Source organism: Oncorhynchus masou, chromosome 8 (genome assembly GCF_036934945.1).
Source record: "Oncorhynchus masou masou isolate Uvic2021 chromosome 8, UVic_Omas_1.1, whole genome shotgun sequence".
Classification (NCBI taxonomy): Eukaryota; Metazoa; Chordata; class Actinopteri; order Salmoniformes; family Salmonidae; genus Oncorhynchus; species Oncorhynchus masou.
In genome coordinates this window covers 36,688,559-36,706,844 of record NC_088219.1, presented here as the reverse complement: position 1 = coordinate 36,706,844, position 18,286 = coordinate 36,688,559, and the positions used below count along the sequence as shown (strand labels likewise).

The window sequence follows — 18,286 nt, the reverse complement described above, 5'->3', positions numbered from 1 at the left end:
TTTAGTGTTTGGTGTGTCCTGGTGGTGAGTTAAAGCGTGTGTCTCATTGGGTAAAGTGTGCATACTTCTCCCCCTGCAGGTGAGGTGTTCTATGCTCCTATCCGTTACAAGCTGACCCTTCGCCAGGCTAAGCGCGCGTGCGAGACGCAGGGGGCGGTGCTCGCCTCCCCTGGCAACCTGTTCGCCGCGTGGCGCGGAGGCCTGGATCGCTGTGACTACGGCTGGCTGTCAGACGGGAGCGCCCGCTACCCCATCTCGGTCTCCAGGCCCCAGTGTGGAGGAGGGCTGCTGGGGGTCCGGACTCTGTACCGATTCCCCAACCAGACTGGCTTCCCCAAACCTATTGACAGACATGGAGCGTTCTGCTTCAAGGGTAAGACTTGTGTAAGGCTACTACCGCCACGGTTGCTAAACCTGCTGTCGCTGCTACTATGGCGGCGATGACAATGGTGATCACAATGATGATATTGAGGATGGGGAGGAAGAAGAGCGAGAGGAGGAGCCAGACATTGAGATATGGGAGAGAGAAGTAGTGAGAAGGGGGGAGAGAGTAGACATGTTTTTAAGGAGGGAGGGGGAGGGAGGGGGTCAGACTTGGCAGGCCGGAGTAGCATCAGGGATATTTATGTGGTTTCTCGCAGGCTCAATGAGTTATGGCCCGTCCTGTGTGAGGATGAACTCTCACCTTGTTTTCACTTCCTGCTGAGAGTTGTTTAAACGACCGAGCCTGCGGGGACAGAGCACATCTATGAGACAGAGAAAGGGTTGTGTGGGGGGAGAAGGGGGAGATGGAGAGAGGGGGAGGGAGTTAGAGAGAGAGGATTAGACATAGAGAGAAGAGGATGGAGAGGCTGGGTAAGGTGAAACTGTTAGTTTACAGTTGCTTGAGCAACACACAAACTTTACATTTTATATGTTCATTTTCAGTTGACATGATTTGTATTGTAGTTCAAGTTACAGGCATTTGTTAGGATCTGTCCCACCAAGCGTTTAAAGCTTTTAAAATGACTTTTATTGCGATACCATGTTGGACACATCTGTTTGCATAGTAAGCGTGTACTTTACATCTGGAAAGACACTCCCTTCCGCTCCTGGCTTTACTGTATCACCCCATACTCCCTGCCTTATGCTTTACTGCAATCCCATACATCATCTTCCTTTCCCTACATTACTGCAGTATGCAGTGTCCCCTTCCTCTCCCTGCATTACTGCATTCCCCTAACTCCTGCACCTCTCCTTTACTGCAGTCTATGAGTGTCCTACATCCCCAACCTCTACCTGCCTTATTGCAGTCTGCAAGTGTGCAACCTCCCATTCCCCTCTCTCTGCCTTACTGCAGTCTCCAACCTCCCATTCCCATCTCTCTCAGCCTTACTGCAGTCTCCAACCTCCCATTCCACTCTCTCAGCCTTACTGCAGTCTCCAACCTCCCATTCCACTCTCTCAGCCTTACTGCAGTCTCCAACCTCCCATTCCCCTCTCTCTGCCTTACTGCAGTCTCCAACCTCCCATTCCCATCTCTCTCAGCCTTACTGCAGTCTCCAACCTCCCATTCCACTCTCTCAGCCTTACTGCAGTCTCCAACCTCCCATTCCTCTCTCTGCTTTACTGCAGTCTCCAACCTCCCATTCCCATCTCTCTCCCAGCCTCTCAGCCTACTGCAGCCTCCAACCTCCCATTCCCCTCTCTCTGCCTTACTGCAGTATCAGCTCCCATTCCTCTTTACTGTAGCCTCCAACCTCCCATTCCCCTCTCTCTGCCTTACTGCAGTCTCCAACCTCCCATTCCCCTCTCTCTGCCTTACTGAAGTCTCCAACCTCCCATTCCCCTCTCTCTGCCTTACTGCAATATCCAACCTCCCATTCCCCTCTCTCTGCCTTACTGCAGTCTCCAACCTCCCATTCCCTCTCTCTGTCTTACTGCAGTCTCCAACCTCCCATTCCCCTCTCTCTGCCTTACTGCAATCTCCAACCTCCCATTCCCCCCATTTCTCTGCCTTACTGCAGTATCCAACCTCCTATTCCCTCTCTGCCTTACTACTGCAGTCTCCAACCTCCCATTCCCCTCTCTGCCTTACTGCAGTCTCCAACCTCCCATTCCCATTCCCATCTCTCTGCCTTACTGCAGTCTCCAACCTCCCATTCCCCTCTCTCCTTACCCCATTACTGCAATTCCAACCTCCCATTCCCCTCTCTGCCTTACTGCAGTCTCCAACCTCCCATTCCCTCTCTGCTTTACTGCAGTCTCCAACCTCCCATTCCCCTCTCTCTTACTGCAGCTCCAACCTCCCATTCCCCTCTCTGTCTTACTGCAGTCTCCAACCTCCCATTCCCCTCTCTCTGCCTTACTGCAATCTTCCCACTGCTGCAGTGTCTCCAACTGCAGCCTCCAACCTCCCATTCCCCTCTCAGCCTTACTGCAGTCTCCAACTCCATTCCTCCCTGCCTTACTTCCAACCTCCCATTCTCTGCCTTACTGCAGTCTCCAACCTCCCATTCCCATCTCTCTGCCTTACTGCAGTCTCCAACCTCCCATTCCCCTCTCTCTGCCTTACTGCAGTCTCCAACCTCCCATTCCCATCTCTCTGCCTTACTGCAGCCTCCAACCTCCCATTCCCATCTCTCTGCCTTACTGCAGTCTCCAACCTCCCATTCCCTCTCTGCCTTACTGCAGTCTCCAACCTCCCATTCCCATTCTCTCTGCCTTACTGCAGTCTCCAACCTCCCATTCCCTCTCTCTGCCTTACTGCAGTCTCCAACCTCCCATTCCCTCTCTCTGCCTTGCACTGCAGTCTCCAACCTCCCATTCCCTCTCTCTGCTCTGCAGTCTCCAACCTCCCATTCCCTCCATTCTCTGCTTTACTGCAGTCTCCAACCTCCCATTCCCCTCTCTGCCTTACTGCAGTCTCCAACCTCCCATTCCCATCTCTCTGCCTTACTGCAGTCTCTCCCATTACCCTCCTCCCTTACTGCAATCCCAACCTCCCATTCCTCTCTGCCTTACTGCAGTCTCCAACCTCCCATTCCCCTCTCTGCCTTACTGCAGTCTCCAACCTCCCATTCCCCTCTCTGCCTTACTGCAGTCTCCAACCTCCCATTCCCCTTTCTCTGCCTTACTGCAGTATCCAACCTCCCATTCCTCTCTCTGCTTTACTGCAGCCTCCAACCTCCCATTCCCCTCTCTCTGCCTTACTGCAGTCTCCAACCTCCCATTCCCCTCTCTCTGCCTTACTGCAGTCTCCAACCTCCCATTCCCCTCTCTCTGCCTTACTGAAGTCTCCAACCTCCCATTCCCCTCTCTCTGCCTTACTGCAGTCTCCAACCTCCCATTCCCCTCTCTCTGCCTTACTGCAGTCTCCAACCTCCCATTCCCATCTCTCTGCCTTACTGCAGCCTCCAACCTCCCATTCCCATCTCTCTGCCTTACTGCAGTCTCCAACCTCCCATTCCTCTCTCTGCTTTACTGCAGTCTCCAACCTCCCATTCCCCTCTCTGCCTCACTGCAGTCTCCAACCTCCTATTCCCCTCTCTCTGCCTTACTTAAGTATCCAACCTCCCACTCCTCTCTGCCTTACTGCAGTCTCCAACCTCCCATTCCCCTCTCTCTGCCTTACTGCAGTCTCCAACCTCCCATTCCCCTCTCTGCTTTACTGCAGTCTCCAACCTCCCATTCCCATCTCTCTGCCTTACTGCAGCCTCCAACCTCCCATTCCCATCTCTCTGCCTTACTGAAGTCTCCAACCTCCCATTACCCTCTCTCTGCCTTACTGCAATATCCAACCTCCCATTCCCCTCTCTCTGCCTTACTGCAGTCTCCAACCTCCCATTCCTCTCTCTGCTTTACTGCAGTCTCCAACCTCCCACTCCTCTCTCTGTCTTACTGCAGCCTCCAACCTCCCATTCCCCTCTCTCTGCTTTACTGCAATCTCCAACCTCCCATTCCCCTCTCTCAGTCTTACTGCAGTCTCCAACCTCCCATTCCCCTCTCTCAGCCTTACTGAAGTCTCCAACCTCCCATTCCCCTCTCTCAGCCTTACTGCAGTATCCAACCTCCCATTCCCCTCTCTCAGCCTTACTGCAGCCTCCAACCTCCCATTCCCCTCTCTGCTTTACTGCAGTCTCCAACCTCCCATTCCCCTCTCTCTGCCTTACTGCAATCTCCAACCTCCCATTCCCCTTTCTCTGCCTTACTGCAGTATCCAACCTCCCATTCCTCTCTCTGCTTTACTGCAGTCTCCAACCTCCCATTCCTCTCTCTGCCTTACTGCAGCCTCCAACCTCCCATTCCCCTCTCTCTGCCTTACTGCAGTCTCCAACCTCCCATTCCCCTCTCTCTGCCTTACTGCAGTCTCCAACCTCCCATTCCCCTCTCTGCCTTACTGCAATCTCCAACCTCCCATTCCCCTCTCTCTGCCTTACTGCAGCCTCCAACCTCCCATTCCCCTCTCTCTCAGCCTTACTGCAGTCTGCAACCTCTCATTACTCTCTACCTTACTGCAGTCTGCAACCTCTCATTACTCTCTACCTTACTGCATTCTGCAACCTCTCATTACTCTCTACCTAACTGCATTCTGCAAACTCTCATTACTCTCTACTTTACTGCAGTCTGCAACCTCTTATTACTCTCTACCTTACTGCATTCTGCAAACTCTCATTACTCTCTACTTTACTGCAGTCTGCAACCTCTTATTACTCTCTACCTTACTGCAGTCTGCAACATCTCATTACTCTCTACCTTACTGCATTCTGCAACATCTCATTACTCTCTACTTTACTGCAGTCTGCAACCTCTCATTACTCTCTACTTTACTGCAGTCTGCAACCTCTCATTACTCTCTACCTAACTGCAGTCTGCAACATCTCATTACTCTCTACTTTACTGCATTCTGCAACCTCTCATTACTCTCTACCTAACTGCAGTCTGCAACCTCTCATTACTCTCTACCTTACTGCAGTCTGCAACATCTCATTACTCTCTACTTTACTGCATTCTGCAACCTCTCATTACTCTCTACCTAACTGCAGTCTGCAACATCTCATTACTCTCTACTTTACTGCAGTCTGCAACCTCTCATTACTCTCTACCTCACTGCAGTCTGCAACATCTCATTACTCTCTACCTTACTGCAGTCTGCAACCTCTCCTTCCTCCCTCCCCTTTACTCCAGTCTGCAACCTCTCAAACCTCCCTCTACCTTACTGCAGTCTGCATCTCTCCTTCCTCCCTCTACCTTACTCCAGTCTGCAACCTCTCAAACCTCCCTCTACCTTACAATCCAAGCGTGGGCCGCGCCGGAGATGCCCAACTCGGAGAGGGTGGAGAGGAGGATCTGATGGTTCACAGTATCGAAGGCAGCCGACTGCAACCTCTCCTTCCTCCCTCTACCTTACTGCAGTCTGCAACCTCTCCTTCCTCCTCCCTTACTGCAGTCTGCTGCCTTACTGCAGTCTGCAACCTCTCCTTCCTCCCTCTACCTTACTGCAGTCTGCAACCTCTCCTTCCTCCCTCTACCTTACTGCAGTCTGCAACCTCTCCTTCCTCCCTCTACCTTACTGCAGTCTGCAACCTCTCCTTCCTCCCTCTACCTTACTGCAGTCTGCAACCTCTCCTTCCTCCCTTTACCTTACTGCAGTCTGCAACCTCTCCTTCCTCCCCATACCTTACTGCAGTCTGCAACCTCTCCTTCCTCCCTCTACCTTACTGCAGTCTGCAACCTCTCCTTCCTCCCCATACCTTACTGCAGTCTGCAACTGCTTCCTCCCTCTACCTTACTGCAGTCTGCAACCTCTCCTTCCTCCCTTTACCTTACTGCAGTCTGCAACCTCTCCTTCCTCCCTCTACCTTACTGCAGTCTGCAACATCTCCTTCCTCCCTCTACCTTACTGCAGTCTGCAACCTCTCCTTCCTCCCTTACCTTACTGCAGTCTGCTACCTCTCCTTCCTCCCTCTACCTTACTGCAGTCTGCAACCTCTCCTTCCTCCCTCTACCTTACTGCAGTCTGCAACCTGCAACTCTCCTCCCTCTACCTTACTGCAGTCTGCAACCTCTCCTTCCTCCCTCTACCTTACTGCAGTCTGCAACCTCTCCTTCCTCCCTCTACCTTACTGCAGTCTGCAACATCTCCTTCCTCCCTCTACCTTACTGCAGTCTGCAACCTCTCCTTCCTCCCTCTACCTTACTGCAGTCTGCAACCTCTCCTTCCTCCCTCTACCTTACTGCAGTCTGCAACCTCTCCTTCCTCCCTCTACCTTACTGCAGTCTGCAACCTCTCCTTCCTCCCTCTACCTTACTGCAGTCTGCAACCTCTCCTTCCTCCCTCTACCTTACTGCAGTCTGCAACCTCTCCTTCCTCCCTCTACCTTACTGCAGTCTGCAACCTCTCCTTCCTCCCTTTACCTTACTGCAGTCTGCAACCTCTCCTTCCTCCTTTACCTTACTGCAGTCCCTCTCATACCTTACTGCAGTCTGCAACCTCTCCTTCCTCCCTCTACCTTACTGCAGTCTGCAACCTCTCCTTCCTCCCTCTACCTTACTGCAGTCTGCAACCTCTCCTTCCTCCCTCTACCTTACTGCAGTCTGCAACCTCTCCTTCCTCCCTTTACCTTACTGCAGACTGCAACCTCTCCTTCCTCCCTCTACCTTACTGCAGTCTGCAACATCTCCTTCCTCCCTCTACCTTACTGCAGTCTGCAACCTCTCCTTCCTCCCTCTACCTTACTGCAGTCTGCAACCTCTCCTTCCTCCCTCTACCTTACTGCAGTCTGCAACCTCTCCTTCCTCCCTCTACCTTACTGCAGTCTGCAACCTCTCCTTCCTCCCTCTACCTTACTGCAGTCTGCAACCTCTCCGTCCGGTTTCCAACTTCACGACTGACGTAACCCAATGTCTTCCACATGGTTGGCCCATTCTTTCAGGGTCAGGTCTTAGGACTGGATCCCGGCTCGAAACATGGCTCTGATTTAGTGGGTCATTAGACAACGATATCTCCAGGGGGGGGGGGGTCACAGCAGAGACCCAGTGACAGTTAGGAAACCAAAGCAGTTCATAGTGTGGAGTTGCAAGGGGAAGGAGAATGAGTTCTACAGAGAACCAGCGCCCTGTTTAATTCCACCGTGCTGAAGAATAGCATCCCGCTCGCTCCTCTCTCTTCTGTTCCTCCCGTTTATGAGCCTGTGTGTGTGTGAGATTTTTATTTATTTATTTACTAGGGGAAAACCCAACTCATGCTATCTGCACGGCGAGAAGAACAGAGAGAAACAGGACAGGTCCCTAATGCATTACAGCGGGCCCCTTCCCAGAGAGAGAGGGGAACATGAGAGAAAGAGGGAGGGCAAGTTTTACTTGCCGAAGAGTATCATTCTCATCATGATCATCATTAGCAGATTATCAGTATCAATTTACACACTTGCAACCCTCTTTTTGCAGACACTAAATATTCTGTTGCAATCTAGTGGTTTCTAAAAGACCATTTGATGAAATCCATAACATAATGCACATGAAAAGGGAACGTCTCCGACCGTGTGGCTGATTCATACAGCTCAGAAACTATATGTGAGCTGGGTCTTGCATTTAGATTATAGGGCATGCGGGCTATTGCATAGTGGAAGTGACATGGCTAACGGGACTAGGGACAGACTGCAGGTCAGCCAGATGGCCTGGCCCAGCCAAACACATGACATCAGACCAGGGCTGGAGATGGAGCTAGCTTGGCTGGGCTGGATGCTGGACTGTCCACGTCCCCTCACAGTTTGAGTGAGCGGGCGAACTCTCCCTGAGTGTCTTTGCTCAGAGTCCTGCCAGCTATACACACCTCCAACACACACAGAGAGAGAGAGAGGGGGGGGGGGGGTGGAGTGAGAGGTGGAGAGTGGGGGTGAAAAAGAGAGCGAGAGAATGAGAAGCAGAGAGAGAGGGGGAAAGAGAAGCAGCCAAAGAAAGGGAGGAAAAGAGAGAGAGGGAGTGTGGGAGAGAGGAAGGGGTGGGGGGGCATCCAACATTTTGAGAGGGGGGGGCTAAAATTGAATAGATACATTAAAACATAATTATGACATGACAGTATGTCGGTAAGGTTAACGTGCATGCGTCAGCTGTCCATGAGACAAGCAGCGAGCATGTTACACAGGTGCATTGTGGTTGTGTGGATGTGGGCGACACAGAGAGGGATGTTATGACTTTGCATGTATGTATGCCTTCTCTTTTCCACTGATGGTGAAGAGTTACTAGAGGAAAAAAGAGACATGTTGCTATTTTCTATAGGAGGAAAAAAAAGACATGTTGCTATTTTCTAGAGGAGGAAAAAAGAGACATGTTGCTATTTTCTAGAGGAGGAAAAAAGAGACATGTTGCTATTTTCTACAGGAGGAAAAAAGAGACATGTTGCTATTTTCTAGAGGAGGAAAAAAGAGACATGTTGCTATTTTCTAGAGGAGGAAAAAAAGAGACATGTTGCTATTTTCTAGAGGAGGAAAAAGAGACATGTTGCTATTTTCTAGAGGAGGAAAAAGAGACATGTTGCTATTTTCTAGAGGAGGAAAAAAGAGACATGTTGCTATTTTCTAGAGGAGGAAAAAAGAGACATGTTGCTATTTTCTAGAGGAGGAAAAAGAGACATGTTGCTATTTTCTAGAGGAGGAAAAAAGAGACATGTTGCTATTTTCTAGAGGAGGAAAAAAGAGACATGTTGCTATTTTCTAGAGGAGGAAAAAAGAGATGTGTTGCTATTTTCTACAGGATGAAAAAAGAGACGTGTTGCTATTTTCTACAGGATGAAAAAAAAGAGACATGTTGCTATTTTCTAGAGGAGGAAAAAAGAGACATGTTGCTATTTTCTAGAGGAGGAAAAAAGAGACATGTTGCTATTTTCTATAGGAGGAAAAAAGAGACATGTTGCTATTTTCTAGAGGAGGAAAAAAGAGACATGTTGCTATTTTCTAGAGGAGGAAAAAAGAGACATGTTGCTATTTTCTATAGGAGGAAAAAAGAGACATGTTGCTATTTTCTAGAGGAGGAAAAAAGAGACATGTTGCTATTTTCTAGAGGAGGAAAAAAGAGACATGTTGCTATTTTCTAGAGGAGGAAAAAGGAGACATGTTGCTATTTTCTAGAGGAGGAAAAAAGAGACATGTTGCTATTTTCTAGAGGAGGAAAAAGGAGACATGTTGCTATTTTCTAGAGGAGGAAAAAAGAGACATGTTGCTATTTTCTAGAGGAGGAAAAAAGAGATGTGTTGCTATTTTCTACAGGATGAAAAAAGAGACGTGTTGCTATTTTCTACAGGATGAAAAAAAGAGACATGTTGCTATTTTCTAGAGGAGGAAAAAAGAGACATGTTGCTATTTTCTACCGGAGGAAAAAAGAGACATGTTGCTATTTTCTAGAGGTGGAAAAAAGAGACATGTTGCTATTTTCTAGAGGAGGAAAAAAGAGACATGTTGCTATTTTCTAGAGGAGGAAAAAAGAGACATGTTGCTATTTTCTACCGGAGGAAAAAAGAGACATGTTGCTATTTTCTAGAGGAGGAAAAAAGAGACATGTTGCTATTTTCTAGAGGAGGAAAAAAGAGACGTGTTGCTATTTTCTACAGGATGAAAAAAAAGAGACATGTTGCTATTTTCTAGAGGAGGAAAAAAGAGACATGTTGCTATTTTCTACAGGAGAAAAAAAGAGACGTTGCCTAAAGATGTGCGCCAGTGTTGGAACATAGCAGGTTGTGCGTAGCCAAAAGAAACATTTCAGCACATCTAGGTGTGTGTTTGCGGGTGTGTGTGTAATGCATACACTCTTTTGCCAGGGGAAAAGGGATGTCAGAGGTTTACAGTTGGCCTAAAACAACCATTTTTAACACAGTTCACACGCCATGCAGTCTAAAAATACAGACCTCCTGGCAGAGAGAGAAAGATAGACATTCTGACAGACTGACCCCCGCTGGCACTGACACTTAATGATTCTTAACGGCTGACGTCGCTCTTTAAAACATGTAACTCTCTGGGTTTGATGTCCTTTTACAGCCTGCTGCTGTGAGCTGACGCCGTTCGGATTCTGACAACACCATGTTTAGTGTTCCCCCGATAGCATTCTGTTTCTCCTTTGTCTTCCATTTACTATGGCACTGCATGTTCATTTGTCTTTCTATTTGCCTCGGAGTACACGACTGTCCCTTGACTGTGATCTCAGGTGATGTAATCTGAGAGACCACCTCATAGCGGCAACGTGAAACGTTTTGTGCTAAACCCCTCCTCTCTGTCTCTGCAGGTAAGGAACCAGAGATCCCCCCTCCTGGACCTGTGACGACCACGGATGCTCGCAGGACAGACACGGCCACAGACAAACCTCGCACTACCTACCACGCAGGCGGACCAAACCTTACAGGCTCAACTCCCGCAGACAGAGCTGACCGCACAGCTGCAGACAAACCACACCAAACAACTGGCCAAGACAGAAGTGAGCATACAGGTGGACCACACGATACCGCTTATACAGGCACAGTCCGACATTACACTGCCACTGACGGAACACACACCGCCAAAGACGAGCATCGCACCACTGACCGCAAGACGACAGACAAAGACAGAACTACCCAGGTAGGAGACAGAACGACAGACCAAAAGACAGACTTCTCTGTTGGTACCACTCAGTTCCCTCAGTACGATGGGGAGGACTTTGTCCCAGACCTAACCAAGGTAGAGTCTTTGCCCCCCATGGGTGATTCCCTGCTTCCCCTGCAGCTGCCCCCTCTCCCCACCATCCGTTCCCAGCCCACCCGCCCCCAACTAGACATCAACCAGGGGGGAGACAAGGAAGAGGGGGAGGTTCAGACAGGCTCAGGCAGGGGGAGAGCAGTGGGAGTGGGGAGGGGAGCAGTAGTGATGGGGAGAGTGAGGGGGATGACAGGGGAGTGATGACTCCCACACAGGGCTTCACGGCAGACACAGGACTGGGGTCGGACCCCTCACGCCCAGGGCAACTAGGGTACCCAGAACATCCAAAGGGGTATCCAGGGTTGGTCACCCCAGAGCATGGCCCGCTAGGTGGGGACAAAGTGACAGGACAGCAGCCTGCTGTGGTCTACAAGGAGGAGGAGGGCAAGAGCTCTAGAACAACAACCCACAGCCAACCAGGAGCCACGGAATCATACGGCATGGACAAATCGGTGGCCATCCATGAGGAGGCCTCGCCCACCAAACCACCAATCCACCTCATCATCGTCGACGTGCACGACCGGAACCAATCAGGTGAGAGTTTACAGTCGACTCCGATGACAAGGTAATGTTCCATTTAATAATACACAACCAAACAAACTCTTATCTCAACACTGCTAACTCTGTGTATGTGGACATAACACCTCTGTTTCCACGTATGTTCTCATGATTGTATCGCCAAACTATGAACTGTCTCAGCCACCTTGTGAAGTGACTGTAATAAGTCCTGTTTTATAAACTGGGTGGTTTGAGCCCTGAATGCTGATTGGCTGACAGCCATGGTATATCAGACCATATACCTTGGGAATGACAAAACATGTATTTTTACTGCTCTAATTACGTTGGTAACCATTTTATAACAACAATAAGGTACCTCGGGGGTTTGTGGTATATGGCCAATATACCACGGCTAAGGGCTGTATCCAGGCACTCCGCATTGCGTCGTGGATAAAAACAGCCCTTAGTCGTGGTACATTGGCCATATACCACACCTCCTCTGGCCTTATTGCTTAAGTATACTCTAACATTATGAGTCTCTGTGGGCAACTGCGTGTGCTGAAGGACTCTGTACTCTCTGGCCTTCAGAGTGAGCTGCTTGTAGTGACGCTCTGTCGGATCTCGACAGATGTCCAGTGTAGGCAGACAGAATGGTCAGTCAAAGATAGTAGCATGGAAAGAGAGTATACAGTACACATGGCTAAAGAGTGTGTGTGTGTGGGGCATGGACAGGAAGGAGACAGTGACCACCTTTTAACCAGGCTACTGCTGGACAACTGTGTCCTAAAACTGACCTGATGCATCTCCATAATATATTAATATCTCCGTTATTAAAAGAGATTTCCAGCCTTGGCTGCTGTAGGAGTTCAGTATCTGTGGGAACATTTTAGATTTAGGGATGACCTAACTTAGCTGTGTTTCTCTCTGTGTGCGTGCATGCGTGGGTGGGTATGTGGGCGTTATGGCGGGCCTACCATACCTCCTTGCCCATCCAAATAAAATATTGATATATTTATAACTTATTTGACCAACACACGGCCAACAGATGTCACGGTTTTCATATGGTGAAGGAGAGTCGGACCAAACTGCAGCGTGTCTATTGTGATCCATGTTTAATAAAACAAACGTAACACGAATCAATACAAAACACTACAAAACAAATAAACGAAAACCGAAACAGCCTAAACTGGTGTCAACTAACACAGCACAAGGACATCAAGATACTAAGGACAATCACCCACGACAAACTCAAAGAATATGGCTGCCTAAATATGGTTCCCAATCAGAGACAACGATAAGCACCTGCCTCTGATTGAGAACCACTCCAGACAGCCATAGACTTTGCTAGATAACCCCACTAGCTACAATCCCAAATACATACACACCAAAACCCCAAGACAAAACACACCACAATACAAAAACTCCATGCCACACCCTGGCCTGACCCAATACATGAAGAAAAACACAAAATACTTAGACCAGGGCGTGACAGAACCCCCCTAATGTGCGGACTCCCGAACGCACCTCAAAACAATAGGGAGGGTCCGGGTGGGCGTCTGTCCATGGTGGCGGCTCCGGCGCGGGACGTGGAACCCACTCAGTCAATGTCTTAGTCCCCTCGCGTCCCTGGATAGACCACCCTCGCCGCCGACCATGGCCCAGTAGTCCTCACCCAGAACCCCACTGGACTGGGGAGCAGATCGGGACTGAAGGACAGCTCGGGACTGAGAGAAAGCTCGGGAGTGAGAGAAAGCTCGGGAGTGAGAGAAAGCTCGGGAGTGAGAGAAAGCTCGGGAGTGAGAGGAAGCTCAGGCAGGTTGATGGATCTAAGATCTTGGCTTGCTGGGAGTTCCGAGATCCTGGAAGCTCTGGCAGATCCTGATGGATCTACCAGATCCTGGCTTGACTGGTGGTCCTCCTGGCATCTGGATCCTGGCTGACTAGCAGATCTGGCAGATCCTGGCTGACTGGCGGATCCTGGCTGACTGGCGGATCCTGACTGACTGGCGGATCTGGAAGGGTCTAGTTGACTGGCAGATCTGGAAGAGTCTGGCTGACTGGCAGATCTGGAAGAGTCTGGCAGATCTGGAAGAGTCTGGCTGACTGGCAGATTTGGAAGAGTCTGGCAGATTTGGAAGAGTCTGGCTGACTGGCAGATCTGGAAGAGTCTGGTTGACCCTGCAGATCTGGAAGAGTCTGGCTGACTGGCAGGTCTGGAAGAGTCTGGCAGATCTGGACAGACTGGCGGCGCTGAGCAGACTGGCGGCGCTGGGCAGACTGGCGACGCTGGGCAGACTGGCGACGCTGGGCAGACTGGCGACGCTGGGCAGACTGGCAGCTCCTTGCAGACTGGCAGCTCCATGCAGACTGGCAGCTCTAGCTGCTCCATGCAGACTGGCTGCTCTGGCTGCTCCAAACAGGCAGGAGGCTCCGGCAGCGCTGGAGAGGAGAAAAGCTCCGACAGGGCAGGAGAGGCGAGGCGCACTGTAGGCCTGATGCGTGGTGCTGGCACTGGTGGTATTGGGCCGAGGACACGCACAGGAAGCCTGGTGCGGGGAGCTGCTACCGGAGGGCTGGGGTGTGGAGGTGGTACTGGATAGACCGGACCGTGCAGGCGCACTGGAGCTCTTGAGCACCGAGCCTGCCCAACCTTACCTGGTTGAATACTCTCGGTTGCCCTGCCAGTGCTGAGAGGTGGAATAGCCCGCACTGGGCTATGTAGGCGAACCGGAGACACCGAGCGCAAGGCTGGTGCCATGTAAGCCGGCCCAAGGAGACGCACTGGGGACCAGATGCGTAGAGCCGGCTTCATGGCATTTGGCTTGACGCTCAATCTAGCCCGGCCGATACGCGGAGCTAAAATATACCGCACCGGCCTATGCACCTGCACTGGGGACACCGTGCGCACCACTGCATAACACGGTGCCTGCCCGGTCTCTCTAGCCCCCCGGTAAGCACAGGGAGTTTGCGCAGGTCTCCTACCTGGCGTAGCCATACTCCCTGATAGCCAGCCCCCCCCCCCCCCAAGAAATTGTTGGGGCTGATTCCCGGGTTTCGCTCTGCGCCGCCGTGTCCTTCTTTTCGACTCCATTCTTCTATAGCCCTCTTCGCACTCCCAGGTGGGCTCCGGGCACTCTCTCTGGGTCGGCCGCCTACCTGTCTATTTCTTCCCACGTCGTATAGTCCATACTGTACTCCTCTTTGGGCTGCTCCTGTTTCCTCTTCTCCTGCTGCACCTTTGGGTGGCTACACTCCCCTGGTTTAGCCCAGGGTCCTCTCCCATCAAGGATTTCCTCCCATGTCCAGAGATCCTTAATACGCAGCTCCTCTTTGGGCTGCTCCTGCCTGTTGACACGCTGCTTGGTCCGTTTATGGTGGGTGATTCTGTCACGGTTTTCATATGGTGAAGGAGAGTCGGACCAAACTGCAGCGTGTCTATTGTGATCCATGTTTAATAAAACAAACGTAACACGAATCAATACAAAACACTACAAAACAAATAAACAAAATGAAAACCGAAACAGCCTAAACTGGTGTCAACTAACACAGCACAAGGAACATCAAGACACTAAGGACAATCACCCACGACAAACTCAAAGAATATGGCTGCCTAAATATGGTTCCCAATCAGAGACAACGATAAGCACCTGCCTCTGATTGAGAACCACTCCAGACAGCCATAGACTTTGCTAGATAACCCCACTAGCTACAATCCCAAATACATACACACCAAAACCCCAAGACAAAACACACCACAATACAAAAACTCCATGCCACACCCTGGCCTGACCCAATACATGAAGAAAAACACAAAATACTTAGACCAGGGCGTGACAACAGAAAGATGCATCAATCTCATTAAAGCATCTGAGCGAGCGAGTGAAACGGCGCCCCTCTGTCCCAGTATGTGTAGACCATATATCTGATCATGTCTGCACCAAAATGGCGTGTCATACTATTTCTGGCCAGACAGCATCAGATACATGGGCCACATATAGAAGGGCGCTGTTTCGCTTGCTTGGGTGCTTTCTCCAGTGGTATGCTTAGTTTCAACAGAGAGGAAGAGGTGAAGCAAGAGGGCTCACTTTCACCAAATTCCGTCCAGTAAAAGCCCAATGCGTTTCTATGGGAATAACATGCTTGTCGCCTGCCTTCCCACCTTTGGGACCAAAGACTCCCATTGTTTAGGGCGGAGACATGAGCATCTCGTCATTATATACAGGATCTCTGGTTTCAGCCAAAGGAAATTGGTGGGTGCAGTGCACTGTTAGGATGTAGGATTGCGCTAAAGTAAATGTGTGTTTCGTCAAAATGTTATAATTTGTCCTGTGTAAATAAACCCATTCCAAATACTTTACCAGATTGTAATTTTGTGAAGATAGAAAGGAATGCAGACAGGCGCAGGAGATAGATTGTGATTTAAAGAACCAGAATTTTCAGCAGGATATTTTCTGCTGCTTTTATTTTTTCCCGGCTTTAGGTCCTAAATGTATTTGACTTAGTAGACGATGGAAGTTATACTGCTGCATCTCTTGAGTTCTGTGCTCTCATTTCTTTGGATCACAGTGTGTCAATGGTCCATGTGATAGAGGCTAGTGGCTCTGGGCAAAGGCCAAATTTTTACTTCAGATTTTTAGGATTTAACCAGGTGACAATGAGAAACAAAAACGTTATTATTGAAATTCAATCGTTCCAATAAAAAGCACATGTCGAAATAATCAGAACTGGCACGCAGATGGGTAGAAATGTTAGGATAAATTGTGAGTTTCCCCAAACTTGAATCCCACGAGCTGCCTGTGGTCTTTACTACGACAGCCATTTTTTTTAAAAGCATATGAGGTCCCGTGGGAAAGAAACGTGGAAATCAAAAGCCCGTCCAACTGATTATTTCTGCCTCCGGGTCTGCTGTGTGTGCCTGCTTTGCGTGCTTCCAGTGATGTCTTAAGGAAATCTCTGTCCTGACTGAGGATCACCTCTGGGTCCTTTCCAGCTGTTTGTTGTCTTGGTTTAATAGAGAAGTTGTTATCGTCTCTGTCCTTTTGCAACCCGTTTACATGTAAGCACAACCGCAGGTTCTGCACAACCAGATGAGGAAACACGTTAAGTCATTTTTTCGTTTTGTAGCTTGGCAGTTACTTTTCCCGCGAGGGCGGGAGAGAGAAAGAGGGGCACACGTGACCCTGAGGTCAAATGGTAGAGCCTCTCTCAGATCAGTCAGCGTTGTAATCACTCTCAACTAATTGCTCCCTCGGTCTGCTCCCTTCAATCGACCCTCTAACATTCCCATCTCCCCCTTCATTCCTTCCCAACGTACACTGCACCCCATGCCTCTCCCCCTTTTCTCTTTTAATGTGTGTGAGTCTACCGGCTCCGCCACAACGTTTATGAATGGCTATTGTTTATTATTAAAAGGACATTTTGTATATTGGATCCTGTATTGGGTCATATTTCAACCAGTAACTCAATAAGAGTTTAGTTCCTCAGTGGGTTATACTTCCACAATTTCTACACAAGTAAAGGGAATTGAAACATTGAAATATGGAGTATTACAGATGAATCTTCATTTCATCACCCTTATATGCATATAGTAGAGAGTATCTGATCAGTATCTGATTCAGGGTCACGAAGGGACGGACACCTCTTTAGGTTGGTTTTGGGTTTCATTAACATGGTTAAGTATGACGAATATACACACACACACGCACACGCACACACACACACACACACACACACACACACACACACACACACACACACACACACACACACACACACACACACACACACACACACACACACACACACACACACACACACACACACACACACACACACACACACACACACACACTCATTCAACGGCAGATTAAAAGTCTACCATCTCACATGGTTTTATTTGTCCCCAGAGACATAACTAACCTCAGGTTTAGTGCTACCCTGTCCAAATGTGCTTCCCCTTGCACCCGTTCCCGCGATATAGGTTCCATGTGTACCATAAAGACCTAATGAAGACACAAACCTGCATTGTTCAAATAATGCTTCTGGCTCTCATTGAACCAGTCATAAGCCAACACACAGCATACACTATTAAGTCTTTGTGGATAGTATAACAGCATATTGGCATATTGCAATGCTGAAATATTTATCATTTATCAACCATGTGCATTAGGGTTTTAGTGTGGTGTGTTTCTGGTAGACCTGAATCTGTAGGATTTGCAGGTCATTATTTTCACACACACACACACACAGCCTTGTACAGCTAACCCTGTGGGGACACACAATTCAGTCCCGTTCAAAATCCCTAACCTTAAACCTAACCTTAACTCTAACCCTAAACTGAACCCTAGCTCCTAACCCTAAACCTAACCTTAACTCTAACCCTAAACTGAACCCTAGCTCCTAACCCTAAACCTAACCTTAACTCTAACCCTAAACTAACCCTAGCTCCTAACCCTAAACCTAACCTTAACTCTAACCCTAAACTGAACCCTAGCTCCTAACCCTAAACCTAACCTTAACCCTAACAATAAACTAACCCTAGCTCCTAACCCTAAACCTAACCTTAACCCTAACCCTAAACTAACCCTAGCTCCTAACCCTAAACCTAACCTTAACCCTAACCCTAAACTAACCCTAGCTCCTAACCCTAAACCTAACCTTAACCCTAACCCTAAACTAACCCTAGCTCCCAACCCTAAACCTAACCTTAACCCTAACCCTAAACTGAACCCTAGCTCCTAACCCTAAAACCTAACCTTAAACCCTAAACCCTAAACCTAACTAACCCTAGCTCCTAACCCTAAACCTAACCTTAACCCTAACCCTAAACTAACCCTAGCTCCTAACCCTAAACCTAACCTTAACCCTAACCCTAAACTAACCCTAGCTCCTAACCCTAAACGTAACCTTAACCCTAACCCTAAACTAACCCTAGCTCCTAACCCTAAACGTAACCTTAACCCTAACCCTAAACTAACCCTAGCTCCTAACCCTAAACCTAACCTTAACCCTAACCCTAAACTAACCCTAGCTCCTAACCCTAAACCTAACCTTAACCCTAACCCTAAACTAACCCTAGCTCCCAACCCTAA

The 18,286-nt window shown here is 49.2% G+C and overlaps 1 protein-coding gene across 2 annotated transcripts in view; it reads left to right on the top strand.

Moving 5' to 3' along the window:
* vcanb (versican b) overlaps nucleotides 1–18,286 on the top strand; it is a 51,463-nt gene that overhangs the window by 7,920 nt on the left and 25,257 nt on the right. Inside the window, exons 6-7 of one of the 2 annotated variants that reach the window (XM_064972338.1) lie at nucleotides 80–373; nucleotides 10,252–10,991. In XM_064972338.1, coding sequence (XP_064828410.1) covers nucleotides 80–373; nucleotides 10,252–10,898 — 941 coding nt within the window. In that variant the 3' untranslated portion in view covers nucleotides 10,899–10,991. Of the gene's footprint in view, nucleotides 1–79; nucleotides 374–10,251; nucleotides 10,992–18,286 lie in introns of those variants that run through there. The other variant, XM_064972339.1, reaches the window with a different exon arrangement.